Consider the following 21,688-nt stretch of genomic DNA (forward strand, 5'->3'; position numbering starts at 1 on the left):
AATAAGTAACTCAATAATTGTAGATAAGCCTACCTGCTGTTTAACATTTTGCATTTCAAAGTAGCCTGCAATCAATGTTTTCTTTCTTCTTCTTTTTTACTGTGGGAGAGGAAATACACTTGTCTTGCCTTACAATGAGGGAGTCACCCCGAAACTAGGGATGTCCCGATACCACTTTTTTGCTGACCAAGTACAAGTACGAGTTACTGAAAAGTCGTGAAAATGTGTGCAAATCTTTGAATATATGTGTTTTTTTAAGCGAACATTTGTAACTCAAATTTTACTTCTGGGGGGTCCCTGGAACTAAATGTTTTGAGATGGGGATCCGTGGCCAAATACATATCATCTTGGGGGGCCTTGACATGAAAACGTTTGAGCACCACTGACATAGAAACATAGGTGCATGTCTTGCGCACATTTTCACGTGTTTTTTTCATTTTTTCCAAAATAGCAGATCTACAAGCTTGCAGCGCGGCACTCGGTGCCGCGCTGTGAGCTTGTATATCTGCTATTTTTCAATAGTTAACATTCATGGGGGGCCCGCAGTGAATCCTTAATTGTACCCAGGGCCCAGAACTTGGTGTGACGCCCCTGCTCTCTCTCTCTCTCTCTTCTTCCATTTATGTTGTCCTCCTCAATGCCCTCATTCTGCCCAGTGGCAATAACCTTCTCTTGTCATTTCCTAATTTCTTTCCACGCCTTCGCTTCTGGACAAGCAGCACACTCCACAGACCAGCTGTTGTTGTGTCTTGTCTTGGAGTGGAAGAGAGGGATTGTCTATCAAATGTATGACTCTGATTGTTCTGTGGGTTTCTGCTTTAATCCGTGTGAATTAAATTAATAAGGACAATATTGTTGGACGGATCTTAACAGATGGTGAACATTACATCCAAATGTAAAATCTCCACTTAAATTACAAATATTTTAAAATGCCAATTGTATGAATTTCAAGACCACTTACAGTAGCATACACTCATCAGAAAGAGTTAATAACTGCAGCCTGGATGATTTGCAACAGCTGATTTGATGAGAAATATGCAGTCTGTATGGAGTTATATGCCAGTTTTGAGGTATTTTTTTTAACTTTACTGGATTAGGCCTATTTCCAGTTTTCTGTACTTTTCTAATCCACTACATCTTGGAGGCAAATAGGGTACTTTTACTCCACTACAATTATTTCAAAACTTTACTAGTTAGCCTACTTTGCAGGGATAAAATATAATAGCCTATTATAACATTAACCACTTTAGCCCTAGCTTGAGCTTGTAGATCTGCTATTTTACTTTTGGTACTTTAATTAAGTAGTCTATATTTTCATACCAATACTTTAGTACTTTTTCTCAAGTCAATTATTATTACTTACTTATTTAAGCCATTTGAGTAGGCTACCTTTTCCACCACTGCTCAACAGAAAAGCGTCTGATCTGATGAGAACTGTGCAGTGTGTATTGAGTTGCTGTATGGGTCATGTGACCAACTGGGGTCGGATCTGGGATGCTCTCATCATCATCATGTCTCATTGTGGAGGAGGCTGCAGACCTAACGCCGTCCAGAAGGCAGTCCAGCTCCACCATGACTGACGCTCCTCTCAACCGCACTCGGCCTCGCACGCGTTGGGATTCCTCTAACCTTTCTTCGCGGAATAATTTAGTTTAAGGATTTAGTTCCCGGGGGGAAAAAAGAAGGAAAAAAAAAAGGAAAAAAAAGTTATTTTATTTTTTCACTGGGAGTTTACCTCATTCATGATTTGATTTCTACACCAGCCTGTTCTGTTCTCTGATGCCAAAAGCCCGCAGCTTTTCCTTTTCTATCGCACAGCTCACCTGAAGCAATAACCATGTGCACGTGGAGAGAGCTCTCTCGTTGGTAAGTTACTGACGTTATAGCCGTCTTGCAGATTCAGAAAACTTTGAGAGAATTCATATGACAGCAGCCTAAATACGAAGAAGTTGCACCTTGTAGCCTACTTGCCTGTATACTGTCTGTAGGCTACATATGGTTGCTATTTTATTTATCTCCATCATTATTAAATCGATTCTCATTTGTAATAGGTTACAATTTAATATTTAGGCCTATAGTCTATTTCAGTCAATATAGAAACAATAAAAAAGAAATACCTCTTATAGCCTAAAACATATCTTTAAATATATCCTACACTACAGTTACGTTGTATCATCACGCATTGCTTATTAAAATACCATGTGCATTTTAAAGTATGCTTCTGAGAAAGAAGAAAGCCCAACAGGCCAGTATAGGCTATAATAGCCCACTTAAGGAATTTTCCATCAGAGCCTATGACCTGATCTTTTCCCTCTGACAATAATATTTGTGTAGTATTATTGCAGTGGAAGTTTACAAATAGAGGAACATTTTTCAGTTGGAATCTCTCGAGTGCCCCCCCCCCCCCCCCCCCCCCACACACACACACACACAGTCACACACACACACACACACACACACACACACACACACACACACACACACACACACACACACACACACACACACACTCCAAAATACTTGCTGCTGCTTTTATGGGAATGCTTTTATAATGAGGCTCCTCCAGACATCCGGCTAGATTCAGTAGAGCCATGATAGTCCCCTGTGTTTGGGTAGAAAGTATGCATTATGAGTGAGAGAGTGAGTGAGGCACCTGACCGTACAAAACAAAAATTGGAAATCACAGTTTGTCGAGGTCAGCAGTTCCACTCCACCTGTCTCATATCCCCTGTACTCCTCTCCTCCGCAGGTTCAACATAATTCTTCCCCTACTCCTCTTCCCTCCGTCCATTCTCTCCTCCCACCCCCAGTGGATTCTCCAGCGCGTCCCTGTGGTCCTTCCACAGCAGACAGAGAATCGACCCGCTCCTCACTTCCTGTCCCAAGCCCGGCTCGAGGTCACCTCCGACTGCGACCCAGAATGCCACAAGAGAGCCCCGTCCCCGAGCTACTGGGACCTGCGACGTCTCCTGGCCTACGAAACGCTCCACTCTGACGGGCGACTCACCGAGACCGCCATTGGCATCTACGGATACGACCCCGACACCGGCACAAGTCCTGCCTCCTCCTCCCACGTCAGACGAAAGCGTCAGATCTTCGGCCACGACGGACGCTTCAGCATTGCCGGGCAGGACTTCCTGTTGAAGTTCCCCTTCGCGGTGGCCGTCAAGCTGTCCACGGGGTGCTCGGGGACGCTGGTGGGAGACCGCCACGTTCTGACGGCGGCCCACTGCGTCCACGACGGAAAGAACTACGTGAAAGGAGCCCAGAAGCTCCGCGTAGGGTTCCTGAAACCCAAGCAGCGGGATGCGCCGTTTCCTTCCGCTCACTCCCTCAACTTCACCAATCATGTTGAAGGCGGCGCTGCCCCTTACTCCCCACCGGTCAATGACAGAATGAAGTTCCAGTGGATCAGGGCCAGGCGCACGCATGTGCCCAAAGGCTGGATAAAAGGGAACGCCAATGACATCGGGATGGATTATGACTATGCCCTCCTGGAACTCAAGAAGCCCCACAAGCGGCGCCACATGAAGCTGGGCATCAGCCCCCCTGCTAAACGCTTGCCCGGTCGACGGGTCCAGTTCTCTGGTTTCGACAATGATCGCCCGGGCCACCTCGTGTACCGCTTCTGTCGGGCCGGCGAGGAGACCTCAGACCTGCTGTACCAGCACTGTGATGCGCAGCCCGGCGCCAGTGGGTCTGGGGTCTATGCTCGCATGTGGGACGGGCGCCGGCGACGCTGGGAGCGCAAGGTGATAGGTGTGTTCTCCGGCCATCAGTGGGTGGAGCGACAAGGGGCGTCCCAGGAGTTTAACGTGGCAGTGAGAATCACGCCTCTGAAATATGCCCAGATCTGCTACTGGATAAAAGGCAACTATGTTGACTGCAGAGAGGGGTGATGTTAACACCGCAATAATCAACGAATATGTGTTTGTTACAGGTGTTGTGCTGAGATTTGACCCCGACAGAATTCGGAGTCCACGTTTTTCCCAATGACCCTAAGCACAACGGTGGGGGCCTGGGGGCTGCAAGGGAAAGGAGCGCTTGTTTTTGGTGATGACGACGGAGGCATGCCGTCTCAGGTGACCATGAGCCATGTGAGACACCGCCTAGCGAGCGAGTCGCTGTGTCGAACTTTGCAACGGTTGCATGAGCCGACTCAGCACCGCTACCGAGTTATGTGTCATTATGGACAGAATAGTAAATCTTCGTCCCCCCGACTTTCGGCACCTCCGCAAGGTCCAAGTGAACACAGCGAAGCGCTCCCTACCTCCTTGCCCACCACTGGCCCCCACCGTTGCGCTCAGGGTCCCTGGGAAACGCCAGGTTGCAGCTGGACTAGGGTGCACCACAGGCCTGGTTCTTTTCAGAAACGGTCAAGACTTAGGTTGGTGCAGTGCAGCGGGGCTAGGGTGCAGCAGGCTAGGGTGCACCTTACGCAAACCGGTATGTACTGAGGTGGATGTGTGGAGCTACAGTGGAGGAATGTAGCGGGACATGGAAGCACCACAGGCGGGTGGGGTGGGTGTGGAGGTCAATGTGGTGCTGTTTGGAACCAGAGTCTACTGGCAGTGTTGGCAGCACCGGTGAAAGAGTGTCCCCAGGCTAGGGTGCGCCTTAGACGAGTAGTTCATGCAGTCCACCATATCATATAATTATTTTCATGACGCAGACAATTGGCGAGTTCTCGTCGAATTATGTAGGGAATCAAATCTCTGCACAAGGGAAAGCAACAATGTACAGTGCCGTTTACACATCTAAGCTTGCATTCACGCACATGGACACACAAAATAAGACACGCCTGCTAACCTTATTTACAAAATAGCGCATGCTCATTAATTGCATTCACCTGTATCTAGACAGACAAAGAACACTGTTGGGTGATATGACTTGAATGTGATATCACAATATTTATGGTTCAAATGTTGATTTGATTTAATTGTTTTTCACTACACAATTCAAGAATGTACTCTCTGCAGCTTTTTATTTTCTGAAATAAGACTTCTGAATAGCAAAAAATATTAAAATAAAGTTACAAACTGATTCAACAATAGACTATAAACCAAAGGGCTAAAAGCTATTCTTTAGGACCCCCACTAGCACTATTAAATCACTGAGGACTCTAGACTACAATGAAGAGGGGCAGAATAATAATTTTACTTTGCATTATAGCCTCTTTGCTCTGCTAATACTAAAGATTGTGCTGTAAAACTTATCTGTTGTAATGAATGTAAAACTGTCAGTTGCCAAAGGACAGAACCTTTTCTCCAAAATCGAATTGCACCTTTTCGCTGTACATAATGCAGTGTTTTCTGTTTACTTGTGGTCAAACTTTATAAATATTGACTGTAAATGAATGCAGATGAATCGCCATGGAAATGGTTTAGATCCAATGCTTCAAAATATGTGTGTGTGTGTGTGTGTGCTCTGAAGCACAAAGCACCCCTCTGTGAATGTTGAACCTTATCATTAACACTTAGCTCCCTCTGGTGGGAAAAATGCAAAACTGCAAGGGTGTACAATAATTTGTCCCAACTTGGTCTCAGCCAAGTACTGTACTTTCGATTCTTTGTTGAAGAAAACAGTGTTATGTTGAGTAACAGAAAACCTTGGTACAGTAAACAAAATGCATGCTTTGAAATAAACAAGGTTGCCTTGTAACTGTGCTTTGCAAACAGCAAAAAAAGAGACAAGTGCACAACACAACATGCATGACAGCACACAAAAACTTAAGTTTTAACACCGTTTTTATTGTTTCATATGTCAAGAGGCATTTTCAGAAACGCTGTGGGGGCAATGAATACTGTAAAAAGCTGAACCAGCTTCTCTGACTCCTCCCACACGCACACATTCCATTAACAAGGAAGGTTGATAAGACAAATCGTGCATCTCAATTTTACAACCTCCATCGTGGTTGCTTGTGCACACACACACAAGCAACAACATCGATTTAAGCATTCCAATGTTAACGCCACACCCTCCGGTCACGTTGCCTTGAGTGTACATGTGGCGTAGGGTAGCAGTCGACACACCTCAGGAGAACAGGTTAATGGGTTGAGATCCCAGAACATCCCAGGCTAGAGGGATTGAATGTCAGTTTTTCTCAAGCCTACGGTACAGTGTTGCCCCTCTCCGTCTCCTCCCTCACACATTATCACCAATCAGAGTAATCTGAGAAGGAAGGAGGACGAAGGGGGGCGGGAGATGTTAACGGGACAGACTTGAGATTCGCCTGAGAATTGAATGAGAGAAGCTGGCTCCAAGGCGACCCATACTCTGCCACTTCTTTTGATTGAAGGGATATTGGGGGTAATGGCATGAAGGGGTGACGATATAATACAATAACCATTCCAAATTAACATGACACAAATAGTGCTAGGATTTTTTTGGCTCATGCCAACAACATAAAAGACCCATACAACAGCACCATTGACTCGCAAAGTCTCCTACATTCAATTGGAAAAAATGACAATTCACTCAGATCTCCACACATGCATAAGGTGCACCAAGGAGCTGATTTTATGACTGACTGACTGACTGACTGACTTCGGATTGAAGTATCATGGGGGCAGAGGAATAGGCAAATGTATGGCACTTATCTTGAGCATATTCAAGAGTCAGAACTTGAGTTCAGGCCCTGTGCACCACTGGTAGTTCAGGCGCCTGGTTGCGTCTCAAAAATGATTTTGTCTTCCTCGTCTGCGAGTGCTCAACTAAATTGAAGTAAACAGAGCAGTATTCGGGACTGTGCAAAAAATGAAAGTTTTTCAGAAGACCCAATTATTAGCAACATTCAGTTCTACGTGTAGAACGTGTGAATATATAACCATGCCCATTGCATCACCTTACCCACAGCCTGCCGATTACTGAGCAAGATGAGTACAAAAGGAAACCACTTTGAGTTGGGATCGAGATGCACACGAGTGTGACCCAAAGGCAATGTAACTGAAAGGCAAAATGTAACACCATTTTGGTAACTGAGAACATACAGTATATACCAGGAACAATCTCACCAACGCACTCTTGCCTCCGGTTGTCTTTGCTCTGGTTCAGCATTCTACCTCATAGGAATGGAAAGCACAGTAATGTTCTCAACAGAAATCCTACTTAGTCGAATCCATGCAAGGGCGAGTTTACATGTACATACTTGTTGAGGAGAGGGTTATGAGGTATGGGGGGTGTACCAACAGACATTTGTATTACCTGTATTCATTTTATCGTCTATCCAACCAACAATAAAAAAGGCAACAATTCCATGGCAAAATGTTGATCTGATTTGTTATGGTTTAACCACTCAGTCAAGGGGATCGAAATAATATGAAACCGTGACTTGATAACCTTAAGGAACATGAAGCAAACATAGGCCCACGTCATAGCGAAAAACCTCAACACCTGCCTACACAAACGGGCCAACTTAAATAACACAGGTAGACAAAAGTGAACCAACTGTCTCCCGGCTATAGCAGTCGGCTCTTCAAAGTTACACTTGAAATGCTCGATAACTGGGGCAGGGGTATCAAACGCTGTGAGAAATTGCATACATCTGCCCTAAAATCTCAGTACTCGTCAATGCCCCAGTATAACTCTCGATAGCTGTTGCTGTGAAATAAGCCGATACTCACAATATAATAATACAGTAACATAACAAATGGAGGCGGAATACAGCAGTCCCTGCAGAAGCAGTAAAGCACCTCAGGCATTGCTCCTATAAACTGATCTAGGTACACTGAGTTTTCGCTTCTCTCCTAGGTGACGGTAGACTAGAAAACACAGCTCGAGGCCCCGCTTGAAAGATAAAGCTGCAAATAGTGGTAACAATATTTGCAGCTCTACTGAGCTCTTTTGAGTGGTGCAGTGAAAACTGTCAATGCTCAACGTCATACTGCTCCCAACAGCTGCATCAATTTGACTGATCCCAAAATGAAATGTTAAGGGCCCTGGGGATAAAGCAGATTAAACAGAACATTGGTCAGCATTTTAGGCACAATTTGTCTGCTCGGAATCTCTTCTCTAACTGGGTGTGCAAACAATCGAAACTGGCTGGCAGAGGCCAACGTCTACTCTGGGTTTGGCCACCTGCACTTAAAACATCTTTGGTGGAAGTCACCTCCCGGCATTCCCTGACTTTCCTGTCGCCTAGCAACATATAATACCTCATACCGACGTTGTCGGTGTGGTAATGCCCGGTGTAACTGGAAACAGTATACAAAATAAAAATACTCTTTAAATAGGTATATAAACATTGCATGAAAAATAGAACCGTATCAAAACGTAATTATGAGTTCACAGTCCGTCCCGAAGCGTTATCGCCAAGCAAGCCCCCCCTCATCCCTGCTTCTTCCACGTGGCCAACCCCTTCACCCACCTCCTCTTTACATTCAGAGTTCTTAGGTGAGGGGCGGGTGGTGGAGGGAGGGCCCTTATTGTGACTTGAGTCCCAAGCTGTTGGAGGACAGCGGGTAGGAGTAGGCTTTTCCCAGGACGATGCGGGCCCGCAGTAATTTAAAAAGGACATAATAGTTGCAGATGAGGATGAGCCCCAGGGAGAGCGTGTGGTTCCAGCGCTCGGACCGCAGCAACGAGTAGAGCTGGTACAGGACCACGCTGGACTCGATCCAGATCAACAGGTTAAGGATCCGCAATGGCTTATGAAACAGGATCTAGACGTGCAAAGAGAAGAGGTCAGGGCGGGGTCAGGCCGAAAGGACCACAGGAGAACATCAACTACAAAAAACAGATGCAAGGCCACAAATAAAATATCTATTGATTTCACTAGAACTGTGATACACTGGCAAAAATATAATATCTATTAATTTCACTAGAACTGTGATACACAGGCAAAAATGTATCTCTGCTGTCGGGCCGAAACATCCAAAATCCAAAATGTTCATTTTCGGGAAAATGAGCTCAAGTGGAGTTAGGAGGTTTTGACCGAAGGGCTTTTTACTACTTTTCATTGGTTCAATATTATTTTAACCAACACACATACGTAAAGGGTGTTCAACAGCACATATTTATGAAAAAAAGAGAGGGCCAATCGGGTGGAGTTAGCTGGTATGGCAGAAAGTGTGGAGTTAGGAGGTTTTGTCCCAAGCACTTTTTACTACTTTCCATTGGTTCAATATTATTTAAACCAACATTCAGTTGTAAAGGGTGTTCAATAGCCCTGATTTATGCCAAAAAATCAACAACAAAAAAACTCAAAAATGGAGTTAAGAGGTTTTGGCCAGACAGTGACGATCTATACTATGGTTATGTTTTGTACCATTTCTTTAAAGGACAACTTCACCCATTTCCAACTCATCTTCATATACTTGTCCTCACTAATACTCATTATCTACAGTTTTTGTCAACTTGGTCTGTGTGTTAGAGGAAGGCTGTGGACAGTTCAGCATCATCGGTAAGCAGGTTTGGACATTTCAAACATTCTGGTTATTTATTTTATTTTAATAATGCTAGATCTAATTATTATGCTAGATCTAATTATTCTATTATAGCATGCCAGCTTTCCAGGAAGAGCAAGGCTGTAGTGTTCAGAACCGTCAGCCCATTAATGAGACGGAAATTGTGCCATATTATGATGATGAGCATTAGTAAGGAACAATTATATGAAGATGAGGTTGAAAATGGCTAAATATCTGCTCTCTGATGACTCTGATAAATACTGAGCTCTACACAGTAAAATCTCTGGGTTAATTAATTTAACTCCAAAGTACAAATGGAAACAAATGGACCCGTAAATTAGTTTTGGAAATTAACAAGCTAAAGCACGTCCACACAGCATTGTGTGTGTGTGTGTGTGTGTGTGTGTGTGTGTGTGTGTGTGTGTGTGTGTGTGTGTGTGTGTGTGTGTGTGCACGTGCGTGCGTGCGTGCGCCAAATGAGTGAGTGACTTTGTCCATCCAACCACCTACTCACATAAAATCTTGCATGGGAGACATCGGAGGGCAGTGCCACATTATAGGGCCCTACTGCCTTGTAGAGACTGCGACTGTGTCGTACCAACACGCCCTGAGGCCACACGGTGCTTTCTGACCAGCTGAAAGACAGACAGGTGCACACGCATGGCTTTATCACACACCAGAAATATATGGCTGCAACTATCCATTATCTTTTTAGCCTTTATTCTATGGATCACTTTTTCGATTAATCAAATGATTAAGAAACGCGTTTTCTGGTGCGCTTCCAGTGTCAATGCAGCTCATAACACATTTGGAGCTTGTAGATTGGCCATCTTCACTATTTTGACTTTTGACTACATATTACATTTAAAAGATGTTTAACTTAAATACTGATCGATTATTATTATTATTTTAAGATTGGCCTTTTCTGCCTTTATTAGGACCCTAGCCGTCCGGGCCATACCGATCGATTATTGATCGACTTTATGAAATGATCCATTGATTATTTTTAATAGATTAGTTTGATTAACTGCTACACCCATTGAAACACATCATGTGCAAAAATTAGATTTTAGTCCTGTGTATGTGTGTGTTTGACCTGCATGGCAAGAGGCACTCACAGATGCTGAGGAGCATTGCTGTATGAGCCGTGCTCTAGCTTTTGCCAGCGTCCCAGATGTGCTGCAGAGCGATGGAGCAGGTCGCAGTAGCTGGGCGGCAGCAGCTGGCTCATCAGCATCACAAACGCATTGATCCAGACCATGATCAGATGCTCACACGACCAGCGCATGTCATAGTACTGGGTACTCTACACAAGGAAAGGAGCAGATATAAGTACATGTCATAGTACAGGGTACTCTACACAAGGAAAGGGCCAGAGATAAGTACATGTCATAGTACTGGGTACTCTACACAAGGAAAGGGCCAGAGATAAGTACATGTCATAGTACTGGGTACTCTACACAAGGAAAGGAGCAGAGATAAGTACATGTCATAGTACTGGGTACTCTACACAAGGAAAGGAGCAGAGATAAGTACATGTCATAGTACTGGGTACTCTACACAATGAAAGGGCCAGAGATAAGTACATGTCATAGCACTGGGTACTCTACACAAGGAAAGGGCCAGAGATAAGTACATGTCATAGTACTGGGTACTCTACACAAGGAAAGGAGCAGAGATAAGTACATGTCATAGCACTGGGTACTCTACACAAGGAAAGGGCCAGAGATAAGTACATGTCATAGTATTGGGTACTCTACACAAGGAAAGGGCCAGAGATAAGTACATGTCATAGTATTGGGTACTCTACACAAGGAAAGGGCCAGAGATAAGTACATGTCATAGTACTGGGTACTCTACACAAGGAAAGGAGCAGAGATAAGTACATGTCATAGTATTGGGTACTCTACACAAGGAAAGGGCCAGAGATAAGTACATGTCATAGCACTGGGTACTCTACACAAGGAAAGGGCCAGAGATAAGTACATGTCATAGCACTGGGTACTCTACACAAGGAAAGGGCCAGAGATAAGGACACACACAAGCATTACAACAAAACATAGTCAGGGTCGACACTAAGGTCTCAGAGGCAGTTGCCCATCAGGCAAGTACAGGTCATGTTCTTCTTGCCCAAAGGTCATGCCTACAATACATGCCCGAAAAGTTAATCGACCATTATAAAATTGTAGGCAAAATTTGAATTACCGTTCATTTCAATAAATGTTTCTTTTGTTTTTGCATGCCAATAGGGATACCATCTTTTTTATTTTTACCAAGGCTACAGCTAGCAGATTTTTTTAATTTTTTCTTTCTTCTACAGTAAATAAAATGTGCAAAGAATAAATATTGCAAATTCAAAATGAAAGTGCCCTGAGACAGAAATGTTCTCTCTTCCATATTGGGCAATGGGCAGTCTAAAAACATCTGACAAACATACACACTATTACACAGGCAAAGTGTATAATAATAAATATTCTCCACATCCACAATTATTTTTCACAACAATCTACATACTGGTAGAAAAAAATGAACTACATATTCATATGGCCAAAAGGTTCCGAGTTCAAACCTCTGCTCTGAACATAATGGACTGATGATGACAATAACAACAGGAAATGCCACCGTGAATCAATACGATTTGTGTGTCCATAACAATTAAAATGTGAAGAAAAAAAAGTTAACGGATCACAAATGAGATAACAGACACCAACCTTAACGAAGCAGAGGGGCAGGAAGGCTACGTAATAAGCGCTGAACAGAGAGTTGAACAGCACCTCCTTGATTCTGCGGTTAAAGTCACTCTTCAGCTCCTCCACCTCGGAGCGAATCAGGTCTGGCGTGTGTGAGTGTGTGTGTGGGGGGCAGGTGTGCGTGGGCGCGTGGGGGGCGCTGGCAAACTGCTCCCTAAGGTTCTCTCGTAACAGGAAGAGGAAGTCGCGGGGCCGAAAGAAGGGCGCGTCCGACAGGTCGCCCTGGTGATGGTCAGCTTGGTAATCGCAGTCGGCTGTTGCCGTCTGGCTCTTTCCCCCTTCCTGGTGGAAACAGCAGAGCGGGACGTACACCCCGAATCTGGGATGGACAAAGAGCAGAGAAGGGATGGAGGACAAAAAGAAAAGAGAGACTTGTTGTTTCAAAGATGACAAGATGAGAGTTTTCTATCTATGATGTGATGATAGCACAGAGCACAGCCCTGGTCACATCCAGTGGTGTTTTGGTCATAGCACAGGGTACCACGGCACGCGGCGAGTAATTGTAATCACAAGCACGCGCAGGTACGGCACCATAACGTTACAGTGCGGTACACGTGCACGCCAGAACTTAAATTAATATACTGTACTGTACTGATATCGTCAAGTGCAAAATTTCTCAGTTGATTCATTGATACATTTGTGCACTTGGGAGTTACAAATGGATAAATAAACAATGAGTTTAATGCATTTTATTTAGCCATTGAAGGCTAGACTTTGCTGTGTTGACACAATTCCTGGAACTATTCACCATTTTCCCAAATCTTTGCATACTATTTTAAACATTCACGCATCACGCTCCCAACAATACAAACACATAACTTGAAAGTTTACTTCTTGGGGGGGATCACAAATCAAACGTTGCCCTCAGACATAAGCTGTCAAAAACACAGATGACATGGCTTCTTGTAACACACTGGAAGGATTCATTCAAAACACTACTACCAAACATGTTTAGCCATCCCACTACCATACCAACAGGTTTTTACCGCAATTTGCAACTCACAGCACCGACTATCCAGATAACGCTTTCAGGAACACCTTGAAAAAGGTACTGTAATACTGTAAATACCTCTTCCAATAGTGGACAGGGGAATACTACTGTTAATGCTGTTATGGTCAACAACCTGACCTAAATGTCACAATGTGACAATTAAGAAAGACTCATACACGCCTGTGCCACAAGGCATGAAGTGGATACGTAACAGGTAACATACAGCATCGCTCAGCATCAGCATCACTGTTCTCATCATCTCATCTCACGTCTGGGTCAGGCCATAATATCTCAACATCATGTTTGCTCTTGCCAGGGAGCGTGGGAAAAATACGCTTGTTTGCCTTATCCAACCCTAGATAGACTCCACAGACACATCACCACAGGCGTCCACCGTTGCCTCCAGGAGGTTTCTGCTGTGAGTGGGGATTGTGGTCATACACTCTCCACCGCCATGTTGAGAAAAAGACTATGGCCCGGAGTGCTGGCGTAGCGATCCAGGCACCTAGGCTACAAGCGCGTCGCTGGTTCGAGTCCCGATCCCACTCCCCATTTACAAAAAGAAAAGAAAGAAATGGGTAATATATGCTAGAAAAGGAGAAAACAAATGGGTTGCCATTGAACCAGGTGTGAACCAGAGCAGCCTGATGGAAAACTCACATTATTCCAAATGACAACATACTGGGCTTGCTCTTGTTGGCCTTGTTCCCCTTCCTGTTTAAGAAAGTTATTGTGCAGCTGATCTACAAAATGTGCCGTGCCGTATGGACCCACTTTGACATGGCGTCTTTGGCATTGTTAGGATCCATTGTTCCAAAGCACATGGACATGCCTCTCAGACACATTTGGCCCTGGGTGTGTTAACAATTTTGAGGCTTTGTATTTGCACTTGGAGAAAAGGTGTGGTCTCTGATCTTTGGTCGTGATGACTCAAGTTAATAAAACTTTGCGCCTATTTTACTGAATGAACATATATAGTACCATTAATGATTTATTTTGTTTGCATAAAGAATGTTGATTATTGAACTGTGGAAACGTGTTTGCAGTTACAGGAATTGTATCTGTCTGTTTTGGGGAATGAAAAGGGTGGGGGTTTTGTGTTACCGGAACACGTTTTTTGTAAGCAAATCAAGCAATCGAGAAAAACTGTAACACAAGAACTCACGGGTATCCAAGGAAGAGGAGGTTGAGGACAGAATGGTTCTTGCAGAGGTTGACCAGGGTCCAGCAGAGCACCCAGCCACACATGGTTAGCAGGCTGAGCCGGGCTGCAATCAGAACCACATAGCGGACCAGTGAGCCACCAGTGCTCTGAGACACCTGCAGGAACACACAGCACAACCAAACAAGGGTTAGGGTTAGGGCAGTGGCAGTCAAAGCCTTTCATTTCCAGGACCCAAGGGTCTATTATTTGGTTCTATTTGTACACGCTCACAGTTAGACATGTGAGGGTCCATTTGGAATCCCCTCAAGGAACCTTAAGGGTCCCTGGACCCAATTTTGATAACCACTGGAGCAAGGTAATGAGACATCTGTGCATATTAATATTTCATTCACAATGTGTGCCTGTCTGACTGTCATTCTGTGTGTGTGTGTGTGTGTGTGTGTGTGTGTGTGTGTGTGTGTGTGTGTGTGTGTGTGTGTGTGTGTGTGTGTGTGTGTGTGTGTGTGTGTGTGTGTGCGCGCGTGTACTTACATGCGTGAATTCATTTACCTCTGAAACAATAGTCCAGACCAATCTCCTGGCCAACATGACTGTGATGAAGATAACCAGATGGTAGTCCATCAGATGGAAGTTCTGTACAGATACGACACATTCAAACAAAAGGAGGATATAAGTCTACTACACATATTTACTCACAAACGCTCAAACACAGATTGCTGCTGAATAAAGTCATGTTTCTGCAGCTTTTTAGGAAAAATCTGAAGATGTTAATTAAGTCACGCAAGTAATAATAGTTGAATATAATTGGAGTATGCCCTCACCAGCGAGGTAGAGGCAGCAGGATGGCTGTACGGGTACCACCAGACAGTCCGGTAAATGTTTATGTACTGAACAAACAAGGCCACCAGCAAATAAATAAAGAGCAAGAACTCAAACAAAAGGCTGCTGTCCAATGGCAGCTCAGGGATCCTTGAGTGACGGACAGGCTCCGGGGTGATGAGGGCAGAAAGAGGCGGGGCAGACAGACCCACTGAATTACCACTCCTGCAAAAAAACATAAGCAAACATGCATGTGAGCACACACACCTTTACCACACTCATCGTCATGCCTACTAGCAATACTGGTCTGTAATGATGTTCCAGAGGAGACGGTGACTCAAAACCAGTTACCTTTTGCTGCTGTATTTATAGCACAGAGGAAGTGGTTCATACAGGGTTGCGATTAACATCGGTTGAAGGTGATATGTGATCAGCCTCTATACAGGCGCGCAGGAGAAATGCCAAAAACTACCCGAAAATCAGTTAACTCAGCATTTTTGGTGATGGAGTTTTGTTAAAACCATTTTTCAAAAGAAAGTCAGTAATATCTATGGCCAACACAAATACACTCATTAGGCCTAACTGATACAGCTTCTAAAACAGTGTTTCAGAAGCTGTTTAGAAGGAATGGAAGATATATTAGGATGAGTATATTTCAGTTTTCTGCCAAAGCAACAGAAAACATTGTGAAACAATGTGCTCGGGAAAATAATCATGACCAGAGAAAAGCCCTTTGTTGTCCGAGCATTGGTTTGTGATTCACCTCATCACCTTTTCTGGATCCCTATTGACATCTAAAAAGGGATGAAGTGATGCTGAGCTAATGTGTAACAATGTTGCATTATCATAAGTTATATTGATACACAGTAAACATTAACAATAATAACTATATTGCTATAAAACACATAAACACACTGTTAAGCTAACATGCATTATTTGATCGCAGTGTTACATCATTGTTGAGGTTGTGCCGTAAAACGATTCAGTCACATTTTCGCGAGACGAGATTTAGAACGTGACTGAATCGTTTTATGGCAGAATCTCGACAATAACATTACCATGGAATAACTTATGAATGTTAGCTCATCGGTGTGTTTATAAAAAACAGAAAAAAGGGATTTTGGAGCGATGGAATAAGCGGATTTGCATAAGCCCCGCTGCTCCCGTTGTGGGCTGTGGTCGGGTCGGCTAAAATGGACAATATATTTTCAAAAAAGAAAACACCTGGACGGGTTTTCTACTTTAAGGTAGCTCTCCACCACACTGATGTCGGAGTCAGTAAGTGTTGGAAATTGTCTGTAGCCGGAAATCTGCTGTTGAATGGGCGTTGGGTAAACTCTCGCATCGGGTGGCAAGTTGCAAGAAGTGGCGGGATAGCATAGCAGCAGGCTTGTTGTTGAAAAAGACATCAAGCCATAGGCTATATTAGCAAGCACCATAGTAGCAGTCTGTCGATGTCAACTCTGAGATACATTCAGTAACTTTTTTCACACCTTCCAAGGACTTCATTCAACTGCCAGTCTGTAGTAATCTGTAGAGTAGTCTGTTTGGTGGAGAGCTACCTTTATGGACCCCAAACACCTTGGGCCCAGCATCATACAGCAGCTGTTAAGGCGCAGTTTTCATTTACAACAATTATTGCTCAAGTGGTTGAGAATGCACCCAATACATTATCCACTGCCAGCCTGCATCATTTAACAGGGTACTGTAGTTTGTGTGTGTGTGTGTGTGTGTGTGTGTGTGTGTGTGTGTGTGTGTGTGTGTGTGTGTGTGTGTGTGGTCCCTGGCGATCCTTAAGGGGGTTCCAGGGCATCCCCAGCTAAATGATTGATGGTGCATTTATATACTTTTGTCCAGGGTGCTTTACAATGATTGTGCATTGCATTCACACAACGATGGTGGAGGAAACCATGCAAGTCACCAATCTGCTCATCGGGAGCATTTAGGGGTTCACCGTCTTGCTAAAGCACACTTCGACACCAAATCTGGGGGAGCCAGGAATCGAACTGGGAACCTTCCAGTTCCCAAGCAGCCGCTCAACCTCCTGAGCCACTGCTGCCCTGGGCTGGGCCTATTTGGTACCTAATGCATATGATACCAAACTGGGGGTCCTTAAAGTAAAATAAAAGTTTGAGAATCACTGATGTCATACCTGTTCCTGAGGCCCATGCCATTGGTGAGGTTGCCTCCCACCAGAGTCTGCAGGGAGGGCAGAGCAGAGCGGCTTAGCTGCTGTCTGCTAGGGCCCCTGCGACCTCCTGGCATGGTCGCCAGTTACCGTGGCAACCACGGGCTACCACCAGCCGACCAGACGCTCCTCCCTCTCCTCCTCCTCCTCAGAGAGCCAGCAAACACACTTAGACTGCCGGGGGGAAATATGAAAGCCACTGTCACCATGGATTATGTAATAGTTATGAACACTTCACCCATGTTCAGTCCTATCTTCACTGCACTAATGCTCATAAGATGGCACCGTTTCTGTCTACTTACACTGTGTAAACTTTCCAAGAAGGCAAAGGCTTTAGTTTAGCTTGGAATCACCATCGATGATGTCATTGGTAGGCAGGTTTCTGAACTGTGTGCACAGCCCACCAATGAGACACAGAGTGAGTGAGTAGACGGGAAATTGTGGCACATATTATTTATTATGGATGAACTAGGGAGGAGGACCATTTATATGAAGATATAAGGTTAAAAATGGGTGATGTGCTCTTTTACTTCAACAATCTGAAGACAGATGTCAACCTTGTCAAGTAAGTTACACAGCAGTACTACTATTTGAACAAATATATATCTGCCATGGAGCTGTGGAGCAGGGTTGTGGTGCCCTAAGGTGCGTTGATGCAGTCCAGGAGTGCCTTCAGAATACTTTTACAATATTTGGAATTCATGAATATCACTTGCACTCTAGGTGACGAGTTGTGAGCTTGTAGATCAGCTGTTTTTTGGCGAATGTTACCCCCAGAATATAGGGATGCTCGGGTTTAAGTGATTAAACGCCCCCAAGTATAACAATTCTTTTCAATCTGTCCTAATGGAAACTGATATTCTCTCAAGTTTTCCCCATGACTATCTTAGGGGGAAAGATTTACATATTTACCTATCGTTAATATGACATAAGGTGCTATAGTAACAATGTCATTCAGGGGTACCATGGATGAATAAGATATAATTACAGGAGTGACCTGAGCCAAGAATGTTTGAGAAGAACCACAGCTGTAGAGTCTAAAAAGAGGGCAGACAGAGCCAAGTTTTGGATGTCACCATGACTTGGTTTGTACTCGTAGTCACACCATGCCGAGATAAGTCTATCTGTCCCACAGGAAATGGCAGTTTGTAGACACCATATTGCAAAGGGTGCAGAACGAAACCAAACAGTCAAAACTAAGTCAAATGCAAAAATAGGAACCAGGATGTGTGATGAAGAAAAAACTATAAAAAACAGTAAAATGCTCAAGTGCCTTTTTGTAACTCTGAGACGTGTACAAAAGCAACATTTAAATGTTACTGTACATTGACTTACATTGACAGGCTGCATCCTATGGAGGATGTTATGTTACTGTGTAGAATGCATGCATGTTTAGACCTGAATAATGCAGTAATTAAATCATAAGTAGAGAGATCGGTATCCAGTCCAACTCGTGATTTGTTGAATTGTTAGATAGGGGTTATTGTTCCTGTAGAGAGAGGCTTGCTAGGACATGCATTCACTCCAGTCCATCTGACAACACACGGCGCTCAATTATCAATTTGTAACTCAAGTCTAGCTAGAGTGTACAGATAAGATGTAAGCAAAAACGGACCCATTGGTCCACTTGGTTACTGTGTACACTCAAAGAGTTAAAATAACACTGGGGATTTTTAACTGTGCCAGTCTCAAGTCTCAACGGTGACATCACGCATTTGTTGTCTTTTTTCCCCCTAGTCCTAGCCCTGGTCCATAGCGTTAGAAGAAGTTCCTCAACGCTATGGTAGCGATGATCCCTGCGCCCGCAGGAAAGCCTGCGCAACCCTCGTCTGTAGTCAAAAATAAAGCATACCGTTTCGCTGCTCACCAAAACAAAGACAGTTTTATGGAGATGAAAGCCTTCTTTCCTTAGTGGCAACACTCTGAGCCCCCCACCTCACGTCTAAAATACACCTTTTTGGTCAGAAATGAAAATGTTTCACCGGAAGGCAAAATCTGGTCAATGGAACGTTTCTATTGACAAGTCCTGTAGAGGGCGCTGTGGAGTAGCTAAAACTTCCGGTGTAATCTTTTATATTCTAGTCCAAAAAGTGTATTTTAGACGTGAGGTGGGGGGGCTACGAGTGTTGCCACTACGTAAAGTAGGCTTTCAACATCTTAGAACCGTCTTTGTTATGGCGAGTAGCGAAAGTGTATTTTGTATTTTTACTACAGAAGAGAGGCCGGGCAGCCTGGGCTACCGAGGCAGCGAGCGCAAGGGCTCATCGGTGACATAGGAGAACTCCAAACGCTATGGACCAGAAGCTATTTTTCTTCCTACTACTTCTCAACACACGTGACCCACCAAAGAAGAATTAAAAAACCCTATCCTTTTTTGTTTAATCTGACAGTGTGTGCACGTAGAAGTAGTGTTCTATGAGTTTACTTACACGGCATCAACGTGTAACGGAGGGTGTTGTGCTGAACGAGGATGCATCAGCTCACAGCCCCCGGACGAGGAGAGTCGACACAGCAGCAGCAGCAACAGCAGCGCGGAGCCACCGACGACCACTTCTTTTCTCCATGTTTTTTTTTTTACCGTCAATAATATCCTAAACTTCTCCCATGCGTTAGTGAGCAGCGAGGCCAAAAGGCAACGTCGTACGCTTTAACTGAGCCCTGGACGAGAGGGTTAGAGGGTTTAAAAACTTGTTTCAAAGCTGCCTGCGCTTTGGATGAGCAACAGTGTGAGACATTGCACGCACGCACACACACACACACACACACACTCTCTCACACACATACGGCGGAGAACCGACGTGGCAAAACTGCACCTCCTCCTCCTCTGAACCCCGCGCGTCATCAGCGCTGCGACGTCGTCTTTTTTTTTTTTTTTTAAGAATTCTGACACAAACGTCATCAGCTGTGCGACGTGAACTATATTAATAAACACTAAACCCTAAACACACTAAACCAGTGGTTCTCAAAAGTTCAAATTTTAAGGTCTCCCCTTAACTTTGACGATAATTAAATGGAACCAAATGGACCCTGTCAAAGTTACATACTTTTAAGGGGCAATAGAGTAGACCCCCATAAAGGAGTCCCTGAAATCCACTTTGAGAACCACTGCACTAAACAATGTTCTGAACCCACAAGCATGAACTTGTAAAGTAGTAGTAGCCTATAGATGTCTCGTGCTGATATGTATTTTCTCTCCATGCATGCACTTTCATTTGGTGAATATGTTGTAGTTTAAGCTTTAGGAAGTCAAACATTTATTTATAAAGTATTACAATGCCATATTGATTTCATATAGGCAAGTCATATTTTCAGCACTTCCATTTCTCCCTTGATAAAACAAAAAGATAAACCAGGAGATCATTAAGCTGAGGAAAACAGCTCATGAAATACCTTCAGTTATGACCGATATAGCAGTATCATACATACATAAGATAATTTCTCACCTTGTCTAAATTATAAAGTAAAAAAAAAACAATCAGCAGAGTGAGACTGAGCTGTGCTTTATTGTCATAATATGGCTTCATTTATACAATGTTTTTGAAAACACATGGAACAGCACTTTTCATTCACCTACTAATGTCTCACAGGTTCTCGACAAACATTTGTCAGGCTGCAGCATTTTCATGTCATAGGCCTACAGGTTTTCATTAAAAAACATTACTTCAACACATCTTGAAAAATATGTACAAAATATATCATGTGGGGAGTGTAGCATGTTATTTTGATTTTAGGAAAGGATAAGTCCCCTTGGCTAGCATCTCACTTTTGTGTGGATTGACTAAAACGATAAAACACTAATGTATACATTTCACAGACAACCGTTGGTATAAAACGACACAATAATGAACAAAAACGCAATGACAAACAGTACCTGAGTTAGTCTAAAAACCTTCTATAACATGGCCATAACCCTACTGATCCAGTAGAGGGGGGTATTGCAAAACCTGTGGCAGCTACAGCTCAGATAAGAATAGCCATAAAATATAATATAAAACACAACATATATACAGTCAAATTAAATTGTCACAGTAGAGAGTTCTTAAATCAAGATCTTGTCATAAGCTATTCACACCAAGACCATCTCTATGCTGACAATCAATTACACAGAATAGTTAAAAATAACTTGAGGCCCCAAAAAATTAAAAAATAAATAAAATACACCAACATAAATTATTGCCGTGTTCGCCAAACCAGCTGCCACTGAAGTGTAGATACCCAAACAGCTTCTCCTACGGTTGGCAACCACTTCACTTATTGTTGGTAAAAAAAATACCATCAACATTGTGGTATATTGAATGACAGCAATCCATTCTAGCGACTGAAAGTAGCCATCTTAAGTGGAAGCCACAGGATGTGTGACAGCGGGACGTC

At 43.8% G+C, this 21,688-nt stretch overlaps 2 protein-coding genes across 3 annotated transcripts; one reads left to right on the top strand and one right to left on the bottom strand.

The window, feature by feature from the left end:
- The first annotated feature begins 1,580 nt into the window (after positions 1–1,580).
- Positions 1,581–4,354, top strand: LOC308288202 (serine protease 23-like). Its single transcript, XM_080729573.1, has 2 exons — positions 1,581–1,866; positions 2,750–4,354. The coding sequence occupies exons 1-2, from the start codon at positions 1,838–1,840 to the stop codon at positions 3,897–3,899; spliced, it is 1,179 nt and encodes a 392-aa protein (XP_080585699.1). The 5' UTR covers positions 1,581–1,837; the 3' UTR covers positions 3,900–4,354.
- A 1,396-nt stretch (positions 4,355–5,750) lies between these two features.
- Positions 5,751–20,040, bottom strand: tmem39a (transmembrane protein 39A). Of its 2 annotated transcripts, none has more exons than XM_080729767.1 (9): positions 19,747–20,040; positions 17,282–17,491; positions 15,132–15,354; positions 14,860–14,943; positions 14,311–14,465; positions 12,116–12,473; positions 10,523–10,710; positions 9,919–10,039; positions 5,751–8,660 (listed from the first exon to the last, which is right to left on the bottom strand). In XM_080729767.1, exons 2-9 carry the CDS (start codon positions 17,392–17,394, stop codon positions 8,421–8,423), a joined length of 1,482 nt encoding a protein of 493 aa, XP_080585893.1. In that variant the 5' UTR covers positions 17,395–17,491; positions 19,747–20,040; the 3' UTR covers positions 5,751–8,420. The 2 variants fall into 2 exon arrangements, with proteins under 2 accessions (XP_080585893.1, XP_080585892.1); XM_080729766.1 differs by having other exon boundaries at positions 14,842–14,943.
- Between the last annotated feature and the right edge of the window lie 1,648 nt (positions 20,041–21,688).

Source organism: Nannobrachium achirus (assembly GCF_963921795.1).
Source record: "Nannobrachium achirus genome assembly, chromosome: 7".
NCBI classification, from domain to species: domain Eukaryota; kingdom Metazoa; phylum Chordata; class Actinopteri; order Myctophiformes; family Myctophidae; genus Nannobrachium; species Nannobrachium achirus.

Bases quoted from the DNA above. Each gene is read 5' to 3' on its own strand.
- LOC308288202 (XM_080729573.1), top strand. From the start codon at position 1,838: ATGTGCACGTGGAGAGAGCTCTCTCGTTG. The intron at 1,867-2,749 runs GTAAGTTACTGA...TCTCCTCCGCAG, and splicing joins TGGAGAGAGCTCTCTCGTTG to GTTCAACATAATTCTTCCCC.
- tmem39a (XM_080729766.1), bottom strand. From the start codon at position 17,394: ATGCCAGGAGGTCGCAGGGGCCCTAGCAGACAGCAGCTAAGCCGCTCT. The intron at 10,711-12,115 runs GTTGGTGTCTGT...TTCCTTGTGTAG, and splicing joins TGCCCCTCTGCTTCGTTAAG to AGTACCCAGTACTATGACAT. The intron at 10,040-10,522 runs GTGAGTGCCTCT...TCTGTCTTTCAG, and splicing joins AGCAATGCTCCTCAGCATCT to CTGGTCAGAAAGCACCGTGT.